General features: G+C 38.2%; 1 protein-coding gene across 1 annotated transcript in view; it reads left to right on the forward strand.

Annotated features, from left to right (window-relative positions):
• Positions 1 to 5,173: 5,173 nt before the first annotated feature.
• Positions 5,174 to 14,651, forward strand: part of COL9A1 (collagen type IX alpha 1 chain) — an 89,194-nt gene continuing 79,716 nt past the window's right edge. Inside the window, exons 1-5 of the mRNA XM_032275602.1 lie at positions 5,174 to 5,341; positions 5,841 to 5,914; positions 7,419 to 7,496; positions 7,630 to 7,762; positions 13,217 to 13,613. Of these exons, the coding sequence (XP_032131493.1) occupies positions 5,328 to 5,341; positions 5,841 to 5,914; positions 7,419 to 7,496; positions 7,630 to 7,762; positions 13,217 to 13,613 (696 nt within the window). The 5' untranslated portion in view covers positions 5,174 to 5,327. The remainder of the gene's footprint in view (positions 5,342 to 5,840; positions 5,915 to 7,418; positions 7,497 to 7,629; positions 7,763 to 13,216; positions 13,614 to 14,651) is intronic.

Genomic DNA, 14,651 nt, shown 5'->3' on the forward strand with positions numbered 1-14,651 from the left:
GAAATGCTCATATTTTAGAGAGAGCAAAGGTAATATGCTGAAAAGCTTAGGAGTGGGAAATTTTACATTAAATAACCGGTTTTTGTATTAATGTTCTATGGTGAGAACACATTTATTTGTGAGTGATTTCAGAGAAAAATGGCCATCACCATGGGGCTCTATTTGTTGTTATAGATGATTAGGCTACAATTACCTGTATAGGGCCAAAATAAGATTAAAAATAGAGCTTTGATTATGGTGAAATTTCTTTACAGTAAAACTGAACCCAATGTAAAACTGTGGGAGTCCTAGTTTTAGCAGCTCTGATTGTTAATCAGCCTCTCAGCCAGAGATTTCTGTGATACATTTCAGGCTCTAGCTGTGACTAATTCGCAGCATTCTCACACAACTGGTAAGTGCCATTAGGCATCTTGGGTCTTTTATTTTAAAGTAAAGATAGATGGAATAAAGCTGAAAACTAAATACAATTAGGAAGCTAGTTTTTAAAATATTCTTCCTTAATGGAACCTATAAACTAATAAAATATGGGGGTTGTGGTATGTTCAATTAAAACTCTCAGTTTACAGCTACTTTACTTCAAAAGAATGTTTTAAAAAATATATGGTCATGTTAAAAGTAAGGAAGTTGTCCTACCATTCTGAGTTTTATGGGGCATCCCAACTATCATACCCATACCCGGAAAAGAGAGGAAAGGGAAAGAGATCTTTTGGTATTTCTAGTGTCTACTCTAATGGTTTTCTAATCTAATGTTTTTTAAGCCATGAGTTGCAACCCATTGGTTGGTCCTGAAATCTACTCACTGATTTGGTCATCATCATTCAAAAATAAAATATAGTAAAACAGAAAATAGAATATATCACATTTACATGAGTAAGCATTGCTTTCTGAAACTTTTGTTCCAGTTGTGTATATACTAATCAAATCCATTCAATCCATCTGCCAAGCAATACCAGAACTGTCTTTCTGAAGACACATTTAAAAAAGTCTTCTCTCAGTTCCTGTAACAGCCAGAATAATGTCTACGCTTTCTTTGGACGTCATTCAAGATCGTTTACCAAACTCCTTCCCCGTGGTCCTCCTACTTGTGATTTCAGAAACGGATACCATCATCTACTCCGTTGCTCAAGCTCAAAGCCAGGAAGTTTTCCTGTCCTCCACCCCTTTTCCAATCTACCCACCAATCTTCTCTCTTTGTTCTCATCTGGTCTGAGTCAAAATTCACAACTTCAAAGCAGCCTTCCCTCGCCCCTCAACCTAGATCAGCCTCTAATTCTTCTGCAGTCTCTAGAACACATTGTCTTCTTTTATATTTTTCATAACATTTTCACCTGAAATTATTTTGCTTATTCTTGAAACCGTGTTTAGTATCTGTGTTCCCAACAGTGTGTCAGCTGTATAGGGGCAGGGACCTGCTCTTTCTCTGGTTGTCTCTCTAGCATTGAGGTCAGTCAGGGAGCATGGTAGAAGGGGCACCAGGAGATATTTGCCAAATGAAAGGATTCTTGCACTAAATGGCTGGCTTCCCAAATGGCCTCTTTTACCTTTTTGTTATCGTATTTGTTTTCTCTGTCTAAAATGTACTGCACCCACTTATTCTCTTAGTGGCCTTCTATTCATCTTTTAAGATTTCATCTCTTTTATTAAAAATTTCCCGAAGCCCTTGGACTGTGCTAATACTTGTTCTCAGTGATACTACAGCCTTGCTACTCTCTGAATTGTGGTCATTTTCATGCTAATCCTCCCTACTGGACTGTCAGCTTCCTCAGGGCAAGGCTCTGTTTATTCACACTTGTTGCTTCCTCAACTCCTAGCACATATTCGATGCATATACTACTGTATATAGTTATTCAATACATGATTGAATAAACACATGAAAGAAAGTAGATGATCAAGAAAGATGACTGTTTGTGATGATGTTCCCCGATTTAAGCTTTAAGTAAATAATATTCTTGATTTATAGGAAGAAGGAGATTATTGTGTGTATTCTGTAGAAAAGTATTTGGGGGCAGGATGAGAGGGAGTACAAAGAAAAGTATAATTGTTCTGTACAAAACACATCTATTTATAAAATTGATCATTTTAAATACCAAGCTGTCTTAGTGCATTTACAATCTGATATGATTGACCCGATTTCATTTCTACATGGTTTTTCAGAACAGAACTGTTAGGTAAGGTGAGGGAACAGTGCTAAGGGCGAAAAAGCTTATGTTTCTGTGACCTTAGGGTGCAACTGACCCAGAGCAGAATAGCGTGGCATTGGCACTGCTGTCTGTGAGATTCTAATGTCATGTTTGGAAACATGATTAATAGGAAATGGGAGAGGAGGGAGGAGAAAAAAGTTAAAGATGGTACATATCTTTGTTTTCTCTGGATGGACTTTCTTTTTTGTTCTTTTTTCTTTTTTTTTTTATGACATAGGGCCTCACTTTGTTGCCTAGGCTGGAGTGCGGTAATGTGATCATCGCTCACTACAACCTGAAACTCCTTAGGCCCAAGTGATCCTCCTGCCTTAGCCTCCTGAGTAGCTGGGTCTGCAGGCATGCACCACCATGCCTGGCTAACTTTTGTATTTTTTGTAGAGATGGGGTTTTGCCATAATGCCCAGGCTGGTCTCCAATTCCTGAGCTCAAGCCATCTGCCTGCCTTGTCCTCCCAAAGTGCTGGGACTACAGGCATGAGCCATCCTGCCTGGTCTGGACTGACTTTCTTTCTTTTATTATTATTTTTGAGACAGACTCATGCTCTGTCAACCATGCTGGAGTGCAGTGGCTTGGTCTCAGCTCACTGCAACCTCTACCTCCTGGGTTCAAATGATTCTCCTGCCTTAGTCTCCCAAGTAGCTGGGACTACAGGCATGTGCCACCACACCTGGCTAATTTTTGTATTTTTAGTAGAGACGGGGTTTCGCCATGTTAGCCAGGTTGGTCTCGAACCCCTGACCTCAGGTGAGGCACTCACCTCGGCCTCTCAAAGTGCTGGGATTACAGGCATGAGCCATCGCACCCAGCCTACTTTCTTTCTAAAAATAGCTCTTGCTTGCTCCTCACCATCTTAAATAAAACTGCCAAGCTAGGACAAAGCCAAACCACTTATAAACAAATCTATTTTTCTCTCTATCCCTTTATTTTTAATTAAAAGGCACCCTCACTTGATTTCAGATTTTATTTGAAGATGATTCATTACAGTGGGAAGGAGGGGGCAAATGCCGGATTGAGATCTCTAAAGCAATGAAAGGATTTCCCAAAGACTTCATTATAAAGAAAAAGCCCTCTCTCCTCTCTTACCAGAGTAAGTAATATGAGAAGATCACTCATGCAAATAACCAGCTTTAATAGACAGTCCCTTTGGAAAATGCCATTTCCCCTGTGAATCTCGGGCTGGCTTACCTCCTGTGACTTCTGGATGTCAGCTGCATAGTTTCTCCTCTGAGGTTAATAGACCGCTTCTTTCACATGAGCCCTGACTGACTTAAATAAATAAGCTAGGCTCTGGTCATCTGCAGTTCTGTCACGGAGCCCGGATGGCTGCTCTAGGGAATGGGAATTTTGATAGACAGAAGGCAAATGACAGGGACTTGTGGAAAGCCCCAAACAGCATGAGGAAATGGGTGTCCCTCTGGGAAGAAGAGACAGGACTCCAACAGGTGGGCCGTGAGTAGAAAAGAAAAGGGCAAGAGCATGGATATTAAGTTTACCTGATTCACAGTTCATCAGTGAGCTGGGAGAGGCAGAAGATGAAAGGACTTTTGGAAAAAATAAATAAACAAATGAAAATAAGAAGCAATACTATTGTTTCTGAAATTAAATAAAAATTAAATCAATTAGAAAATTAAATTTAAAAATTTCAAGAAGCCGGGTGCAGTGGTGCACAACTATCATTCCAGTTTCTCAGAACCCCCTGAGGCCAGAAGTTCAAGGCTGTACTGAGCTATGATCACGCCACTGCACTCCAGCTTGGTCAACAGAGCAAGACCTGAGACCCTGTCTCTTAAAAAAAAAGTTCAAGGAATCAAAAACACTTCAAAATTACTGTGATTTTTGAGATAATTGGATCTTCTGACCTCGAGAGTCCCTGTTTTTGGACTAACCACCCGTGTCGGTCAAGACAAGGCCAGAGATAGGCCGTGCTGAGTGGGTGGGAAGGGGGGCGATGTGGGGCCTCTTGGGAATTCTCTTGACATGCTGAGGTTCTGGAGAGGGGATGTGGCGTGGGTGGCTGCAATGCTGATAACAGGTATCTCCCTAGGTTTGTGCTCCCTGTAACATGCTCTCACCTCATTAGCAGAGGATAGTATGTTGTTTCTTTCCAGGTACAGCATCTTCTGCTCAACTCTGGTAATCTCAAGAGTTTAAGAAGACTCAACAACTAGGGGGCTTGATATTACATTTTAACAGGATTTCCAACCATGAGGTAGAGAGAGGAAGTGTGTGTTTAGTAATAGGCATGGCACTTTGAAAAAGTTACTTGATTGTCTGGTTCCTCAAATTTCTTATCTGGCAATAAGGGTAACTTCAGTCTCACCTTATAATGCTATTGTGAGAATTAAATGGCATTAGCCTTTGAGCATTTTCAACAGAGGGAGGCACATCATGAAGTGTTAGCTATGAGGACAATGACAAATAATGACTGTTGGCTGTTAGACCCTCTGCCTCTGCAACTCATTTAATTCTCAAAACTACTGTTTTTATGTAAGTATTTTCAATCGGTTTCACAGTTAAGGCATCTAGTTACAGAAAGGTGAAGTAACTCTCTCAACTAGTAAGCTTCAGAATAAACAGGGATTGAAACCTGGGCTGATTGGGCACCAAGGCTCCCACGAGTTTCCACACCTCTGCCTCCCAGTGGGCACATTTTTACTGGAAACTCAGTCCTCTGAAAGCTTCCACTGTATTTCTATAGCAGTTCTGAAAGCTGCCATTGTGCTCCTATAGCAGATCTAAAAGCATCTAGTGTGTTCCTATAGGACCTTGCCTGGATCTTTCTGGTGAATTTTCCCACATCCTGATTTTATTTTTTTCTTTTCAGCAAACTTTCCCCTGTTAATCCCTCCTTCAGTGTAACCTTGTTAGCTTTGAGGACACACCCCTAGGCCTGGGCTCACAGAGCTGCTTCTCCCCACCCCTTTCTTCTGCTTCAGTTTAAAGTGTCACGAGATGCCTCTGGTTCTCTCCCTTTGCTTTTAGCCCTCACCAGGGCAGGAAGGACCAAGGCTGGGCCCAGAACTCATACTCCTAGGGTGACTGTGAAGGGGTCGTGAGGGAGCAGTGACTCCCTTCCAACCCCTTCTTCATAAGGACTGTTGGCAACCAAAGAAATCAACTGGGAAAATGAAGACCTGCTGGTAAGACAATAACTCTAGGAAAAGTGGCAGGGAGACTGGGCTGGGGGTCCTCAGAACCAACGGTGCGTATTTTTGCAGCAGTGGTAGGATGAGAGTAGGTGAGCCGCAAGGTGAGAGACAGAGAGAGACAGCGATGAGACAGCAAGCATGAGAAACAGAAGAGAGATGCAAAAAAAGAGACAGAGGGAGGGAGAGAAAGTGACAGCCATGGAAAAAAGAGAGGCAGGAAATCAAAGATGAAAGAAACTAGAGACAAGGAAATACCGAGATAGGTAGATACCGAGAAAATGAGATCAATGAAACAACAGGGACAGTGGGAGCTGGAAACGTATGAATTCCTTACATCTGTTAGTAAGATTTCAAAGTAAAAATGAAAAAAATAAACTATACTGAGATTTGATCACCTTACATTAATTAGGTTTACCAGGTTTGAAAACATGAAAGTAGTTCCCATCTGCAGGGACTCTGGTTTGAGTCACTTTTCTTCTCTCTTCTTCAGGAAAATTCCAGTTTTCTTCTTTGTGTGCAGTTTCCTGGAACCCTGGGCATCTGCAGCTGTCAAGCGTCGCCCCAGTAAGGGCCATAGTTTCTAGACTTTGAAAGATCACTTATTCCCAGAAATGATCAGGCAGGGCCGTGGCTGACTGAAGACTGAGTGAGGCATCTATGGTCCTTCACACCTTCACTCTTCCATCCTGCTTTGGGGCATGGGGATATGCTAGTGGCTGGCTTTCCATGGCCAATGCTGGGTATGGAAAGTTAAGTCCCACCAGTAACCACAGTTGGCAGGAAGGCCAATCTGTGTGCTGCAGTGCCTAGTATGGATGGTGATTGGTAAATGTTGGGTGAATACATGCGGAATGAATGAATAGATGGATGGATGGATGGATGGACCTCAACAATTTGGGGTCAGGGGAGTATAAAGAGCATGTTTGATGTACCATGATGGATAGGCCCATGTGTTTTGTTTGGCTTTTGAGATGGAGTCTCACTCTGTCATCCAAGCTGCACTGCAGTGATGCCATCTTGGCTCACTGAAACCTCCACCTCCCAGATTCAAGTGATTCTCTTGCCTCAGCCTCCTGAGAAGCTGGGGCTACAGGCATGTGCCACCATGCCCGGCTAATTTTTTGTATTTTTGGTAGAGATGGGGTTTCACCATGTTGGTCAGGCTAGTCTCAAACTCCTGACCTCAGGCGATCCACCTGCCTCAGCCTCCCAAAGTGCTGAGATTACAGGCATAAGCCATGGTACCTGGCCCATGTTTTGTAACTTAATAATACTTTTTCTGAAGTCTAGAGAGTCTCTGTTGTCAGATGAATATTAGCAAGGCGCTGAGGTTGGATAGTTATGAGAAGCTTTCTGTGGTGGTGAAAAAATTCTCCCTCCCTATGACCTCCCACTTGTATAAAGAGAACACAATTCCATTATATGATTTCTTATCAAATAGAGGGTTAATCCTTCTCATGATTATTTTCTTCTTCCCTTTACTCTTCCCAGTTCTAAGATGCTAGCAGTAATCTAGTTTGGACTTGTATTTGATCTCTTAGAATGAATTTATGAAATCAAATGCATCCTCTACATTTTATTTATGATTAGTGAATCTCAAGACTTCCCAGATACCTATATCTGACAAAGATTCCTAAAAACTCCACTCTCCAGAAGCCCCACTGAACTGGACAAAGGCTGGCTCTAAATCTCACTGGAATCCTAAAATTTGTGGTGTTTAAGGAATATTTTCTAGCCCAAACCACCAGAAATTTTCCAAACAGACTTCTGACCCTGTGCCATTCAGGACATCATTCAGCTTTGGTTTCAAAAGGAACAAATGCCTAACCTCTCCAAAAGGAACATTTTCCCAGCACAGATTATTAAAACAACTTTGTGCATTGCATCCATCCCTTCCAGGATGAGTTGCAGGTGGATGGATTATAGTCATAGAGGCATGGAATTAAAGCAAAACATGCTACCTCTTAGCAAGCTGGTATAATGTTAAATTTTAAATAGTTATTATTATTGGTACATCCTGAAATCTTCTGAGTGAATGAAGTAGAATGACATGCTATCTCTTTTGCAGGAGACCCTGTCAATTCCAGTTCTAATGGTGGAGATGAACTCTGTCCAAAGATCAGGATTGGCCAAGATGACTTACCAGGTGAGTAGCAATGTACTGTATTAAAAATGCATGCTTTCCATAAACCTGGTATATTCTTTTATTTGAGAAAGTTGTGGAAAGGAATAAAACCAATCTCATTTTAGACTTTTCATTTTGTATTCCCATTCTATAGGGTTTGATCTGATCTCTCAGTTCCAGGTAGATAAAGCAGCATCTAGAAGAGCTATCCAGAGGGTAGTGGGATCAACTACATTACAGGTGGCTTACAAATTGGGAAACAATGCAGACTTCAGGATTCCAACTAGGTAATCTATCAAAAACATTTTAATCTAATTATCTGACTCAAATGCATTAAAAATGGATAGCTATACAATGTTAGGGTTTTCTCTTGCTCAGGGTTTCTTGGATTATAATTGTATTTAAAGATGAAGAAATTTATTTACTTATCTATCTTCAGTGCCTGAATACTGCATTTCATGTTTTCAGTATGTAATTTACTTTCCATTCCAGGAAAAAGTATCACTGAGACTATTATACATTGATTTAGGACATGTTCTTATTACCTTGCTTTCTGTTTTTCTATAATGTTTTTGGTTTTGACTGAAAGGACCCTCTGTGAAAAGTGCCAGAGGGTAAGCATAAATTTAACTAGGAGCCACAGAGTGGTTAGAAGACTCACAATGGTGCTGTTCAAGTGTCCTGGTGCTGAAATAGAGCCACACACCCACTGCTTGGCTCCTGGCAGACATCAAACCAGAGCAAAACTAAAATCATTATAATAGAAACAATAATAGTAATATGGACAACAACAAATCTCCCACTTCAGTGATTTCTTTCTCTGGAACTAAGCCTTTTGTTCTTTATTTATAACTGAGGTACTTTAGTGTATAAGGGTTGAGTCCTGTCATTATGAATGATCTCAGCAATTTAGTTTTGATATCACCCAAATACCTTATTTATGATTATTATAATTATTATATGCTTTAGCACACTGTAAGAAAACAAGAATTAAGATTCCTTTGGTAGATAAATGAGACAATTAGGTCTTTGATAAAAATTAAGGTATAAAGGTAAATAATGATTCATTAGAACAATAAAATAATATAGAAACTCAATATATATAAAAATAAAAACTTTGGACAAATTAGAAGAATCTGATATAACAGTGCCAGATTGCAGCTAGGGATTCATATTTTGAACATATTATGTATTATTGCATAATATGATGATAGTACATTGTATAAACTCTTTTTATAAATTTACGAATTATCATTAATCTCATTCTCATCACAACCCTGTGATGTAGGAGCACTATTAACCTTTTTTTTAAAAAATCAGGGAGCCCCAAAAGTTTAATTTACTTGCATAAGGCAACTGGGTTGGAACGTGCTGGAAGGACTGAATTCCAGGCAGAATGGTTGCAAAGGCTGCACTTCTGACCACTATTCCATACTGACTCTGGAGAACCATTCACATCTAGAAAGATTAAAAGCCTAACAGGGATATTCACTTCTTTTTCCTCATTATTTCTTTTCATGTACAGAAGTGCCAGCTATGTTACTAAATAGGCTTTAAAAATTGTTTTTTCTTTCCTAAATAATTAAGCAAAACACGAGGTCCTGAGTGCTGACCTAATTTTCTCTTCTAAGATTTGAGGTACTGTCGTTAACTCTTAAGTTCAGAGACTGATCATTTGAGGCCACGTGGCTTCCTTACCTCCTGCTCATCTTAGTTGTTGTTTTTCTCAAAATGCCTAGAGCTATCACTAAATAGTGTACCCGGGATATATCCAATGTCTCACATTCGCTACCCTTGACTCCTTGTTCCCATAAAGACTAAAAAACCTGGTTTTACTATCAAGGATAATTAAAAGATGAGGAAAGACGGAGGAAGAAATCAGGAAAACAAAGTAGGGGAATAGAAAGAGGAGGAAAGTTAGAGGGCTGAGACATGGTTAATTCCAAGTAAATAGTAAAGTTTATTCTTGGGAAAGTACTTAGACTATGTTTACTTCAGTTCCCTCAGTTTAAAATTAGGAATAATAACTATGTCATAAGGTTGCTATGCAGAGTAGGTGTTCAAAACTGGAGAATGCCTGAAGAACTCAATCCACAGTGGTATTGGATAAGTGTTTATTATTAGTGGTAAAGAGCACTAGAAGAAGAGAGTGTATGTATGTGAAAGACTTTTCTCCTCAGAGCATCCTTTCTTTTCAATCTTCCCTCCAAGTGCTGCTAATTCAAAAGCTGGGTGACAAGGAGACTAGGGATGGGAATTGCTTTTGGTCATACAGGGAGTAGACAGTGTTGGTATAAAGGGAAGTTCTGTGCTAGGCCCTGAGACAGTGAAAGAAACTATTAGCAGAATCTTTGTGGGAGGAAAATATGGTATGTGGAGCTAATGTGATAGAGTCACAATTTATCATTATTTATCTTTTCTATTTTTTGAAAGACTTAAGAGACACATACTTTTTTTTTGCTGCTTTTTATTCCTTATTTTAGGCATAATAGTTTTACACTCTCAATGCATACTAACAAACATCTTATGTTATTTTCCTTAAAAACACAGTACTTAGCTATTTGGGAGTTAAGGTCACAAATGTTTCAAGGTCCAAACACTAACCTTTCATTCAAACTCTTATGATTCTTCATTTAAGGTGCTGTTTGAAGACTGTAATATAATGAAATAAATCATTTATAGATGTAGCTTCTTTTAAATTATGTATGCTGTCAAGTTTACTTATTGATGTGCATAGCATATTTGCAAGAAAGAATTTCAGGTGTTCCAAGAAAAGACAATGGAGCTGACTGTTCTCTAAATTAGACTTGTGAAACTTTTAAATGGTCTTAGGTATATACAAATACAAATATATTTTATTAACATGAATATCAAAATAAATTTTCTCTTCTTACCATACTATATTAGCCTAGTTTAAAATATCAATAACATGATAATCTAAATTATTTCTATACATATTCACACACATATATTATCTTCATATATACTGAGAGAAAGGACAGCTATCATTAGTTTTTAACAACATCTCTATAAATGAGGTATTCATTTAGCAATCTCAAACCTATCCTCCATCATTTTAAATTAATTATTTTCTTTTTTTAGTTTTTAGCATTACATACACCAAGTCAAAGGTAAATCAAGACATTATGTCCTTTCCTACCCTTAACATAGTCTCCTTGTTCATCGAGTGGGAAAGGTTGAATGAAACACAAATTGGGAGAGTTCCCTCAGTTAACCTCAGGATGTGTTTTCACAAAAGTCACCTAAACACATTACTGTGACTTCCAGAATAGAAACAAAATAAATGTTTTAAAAGAACTGATTAAATTCTACAGTTTTGGCCGGGCGCGGTGGCTCAAGCCTGTAATCCCAGCACTTTGGGAGGCTGAGACGGGCGGATCACGAGGTCAAGAGATCAAGACCATCCTGGTCAACACGGTGAAACCCCGTCTCTACTAAAAATACAAAAAATTAGCTGGGCATGGTGGTGCGTGCCTGTAATCCCAGCTACTCAGGAAGCTGAGGCAGGAGAATTGCCTGAACCCAGGAGGCGGAGGTTGCGGTGAGCCGAGATCGCGCCATTGCACTCCAGCCTGGGTAACAAGAGCGAAACTCCGTCCCAAAAAAAAGTAAAAAAAAAAATTCTACAGTTTTGCTCAGTATATTGATAGACAGATATATAGATAACACAGATCGGGTTATTTTTGAAGCCTGGAAAAATAATGCTTAAGGAAAAGAAGAAAAAGCATTAGAATTTCTCTTCCTTTTGGAAAAACCCACACTTGAACAATAACTGTCTTGGACAAAAATAAGAAAATAGATTATTTAAGCAACTAGTTAAATCCAGATCATTACTTAAGAAGAATAATCAAAATAATCTATTTATAATTTAAATGGACATTTCCCTATTTCACATTTAAGTAAAACTTTGAAAACTTATCTCACAGTTCCAAATTTATTGAGGTAAGTTAGGTAAGATGTACAAACTCTCATAAGGTTTTATAATTATACCGTAGGCAGTGCATTTTATTGTAAGTAGTCAATCTTAGCTTCTGTTCTAGAGGTTATTCTGGAATAGGTATAATTCTGAAATATGTAAAGTCAAAGAAACTGTGACAAACTGATAATCAGAAAATATATTAAAAACAGATATCTGCAGTGATGTAGTAGAGGGTTTCATATGGGGAAAATAGGTCAGCAAATGGTTCTTATATAATTTTTTTCTTTAGTTCCATACTGAATATTAAAAATGTACACTTGATGGATGTAAAACATAGGTAGTGACCTGAAAACTTTGCAATAAGAATAACACACATCACCAGTGATAAAAATGTTTATGGATAAAATAATTCATCCCATACTCTAAATACAAACAAGTCATATTACAACATAATGGTTAAAAAAATACTTGTATGATAAAAGAGTATTCAGATGAAAAATTTAACAGTTTTGTCATCTTTAGAAAACTAACAAAGTGATAAAAGTTGAGATAGTTGAACCATTTTATTGAAGACTTGTAAAAATCTTTGCATAGAAAGAAGTTAAAGATATGTTGTTTTAAGATATAATAAAGTTTTATAATTAAAATCAAAGTAAAGATAGAAGATCTTAGCAGGTTAAAGAGGGCCACATAACAAGAATTTGACTTGAAGAAAAGTTATTTGGAATTCTGGGTCCTGGTCCATAACTGTTCTCGGAAATATAAAATTTGTATTGTTTAGCAGAGAAAATTCATTAGCATTTCTTCCTTGCTTAGAAATTTTTCTATGCTCAGAAGGAGGAAGGTAAGAAGACATAATGTTCAAGTCCTTGAAAGACGATGCTTACATTTAACATGCTAAGTTTTAAAGTTCAGTCTTCAGCTTTTAGCAGCTTGGCTTCAACAGAAGCATATCCAGGTAGCTGGTGTAGCCCCAGACCACAGTCTCTATAGAGGGTAAAGATGCCTCAGGGACACTACTGGTTTTATTCTGCCATTTAAAGCAGTATAGGAGTTAGCAATGATACAGACTTAATTGGCAGATTAAGGAACAATTGAGATGCAGTAGAGAAGTAAGAACAGGTCACTTTCACTTATCACCCATCCAGCCTTAAGCTGCTACTTTAACATCGTACTTTGAACTCCCTAAAAAAAGACAAACATCCTCAGTGTGAAGAAGCTTCTGAAGTCCCCAGTTACTGATTCTCAAAATACTTACATGGGTCAAGGATACAAGTGTGGAGTGGAATATCCAAGCAATTATGGAAATTACAAATAATCTTAACATGTTACATTAAAACAAAAAATTAGAAACTGGTAGCTGCTTTAATTAAATCATTTCATAAGCTAGTACTGCTGATTTACATTCCTAATGATCTCCTCTCTTACTTGTGAATGAAATGTTGCCAAGAACTTTGCAAGAATGTGTTTTTTGGCTGAGACAAAATTGCTGAACAGTAGCTCTTTGGATAGTATAAATAGTAATTTTGTTGGGATTATGTGGCATTGGGAATCTTCCTTAGTGATGAGGGAGGGTGTTTTAAAAATGTGTATTTTAAGATGGACCATGAATGTACATGAATGATTGAACTACTGTGAAGGTCTTTATGAACAGCCATGAAATAACAAAAGGTACATGGTTTTTTACACTGTAGACTTTCTGTAGGTCTGGCTTCTAAAAATGGCCTCAAAAGGGAATACGGTAAATATGCATGGGTACAGGAAACAAGATTCATATTTACTATTTAAAAATTTTACTCAGGAATTTATATCCCAGTGGACTGCCTGAAGAATATTCCTTCTTGACAACATTTCGGATGACTGGAAGCACACTCAAAAAGAACTGGAGCATTTGGCAGATTCAGGATTCCTCTGGGAAGGAGCAAGTTGGCATAAAGATTAACGGCCAAACACAATCTGTTGCATTTTCATACAAGGGACTGGATGGAAGTCTCCAAACAGCAGCCTTTTCGAATTTGCCCTCCTTGTTTGATTCCCAGTGGCATAAGATCATGATTGGTGTGGAGAGAAGTAGTGCTACTCTTTTTGTTGACTGCAACAGGATTGAATCTTTACCTATAAAGCCAAGAGGCCCAATTGACATCAGCGGCTCTGCTGTGCTGGGTAAACTTGCAGATAATCCTCAAGTTTCTGTTCCAGTAAGTATAAAACCACACACTATCACAGATTAAAGCAAGACTGGATTGGTAAAAATTAATATCTCAGGCATCTTTGATAATCAGCTGAGTGTAGCAGATCCCAGATGGAATTTGGAATCAGAGGAAGTTAAGTAAATACCTTCTAGTCTTGAGGAGCTTAACATTGGAAAGTGTTACACGTCCACCTAGGGCACTCAGAATCTTTCTGAGGCCACTTAGAAAAAAAGCCATACTGATGTGGCACATATTGTGTACACACGACTAATGAGGATATTCAAAGTAAGGCTAAGGTGGGTGACAGATTCAGTTAGTTAAGAATCCCATAATTCTTGGAAGCAGTGAACTTTGAAATGAAAGGATTTGAATTGGCAAAAAGAGAGGAGAATCAACATTCTAGCTGAAGGAAATACCATTAAGGGAAAAAGAGAATATGTACACCACATTCAAAGGTCTAGGGACTTGCTGATTTATATGATATATGTATATGAAAAAATATGTGTGTGTGTGTGTGTGTGTGTGAGAGAGAGAGAGAGGAAGAAAGAGAGAGAGAGAAGGGTGAGAGATATTATCTTCAGAGTGGTGAGAGATGAGGTTAGAAAGCCATATGATGTCTGCTCAACAAGAATGGAAGTTATATAGATGCGTAATATTGATTTATTTAGAAGTAGGTCTTGCATGACATATTGTAGAAGTGAAGGATTTTAGATCTCTATTCATGATTTTACTGCAGAGATCCCCAGACATAAAGGTAAGGAATTATATGTTGACACAATAATTGTGCCAACTAGTACCAGATAGTTCTATCATTTTGATTTGTTATACTTTGAACAATGCTTTTAAAGGATATTTTATAATATTATGATAGGAATTCAGAAAATATTTCTTAGAGTACAAGTATTCTTTTGAAAGAAACAGAATTTAGAGCTCAATAAATAAACCATTGATGCCAACCTCTCTTTCTCTCATGCTAGTATGGAGTTGTTAAATTGTAGTCACAAAACCCATATCATGGAGTGTAGCAGGGTGATACAATGATTT

The sequence above is a fragment of the Sapajus apella genome, unplaced genomic scaffold (genome assembly GCF_009761245.1).
Source record: "Sapajus apella isolate SASKATOON/1434 unplaced genomic scaffold, GSC_monkey_1.0 scaffold6, whole genome shotgun sequence".
NCBI lineage: Eukaryota > Metazoa > Chordata > Mammalia > Primates > Cebidae > Sapajus > Sapajus apella.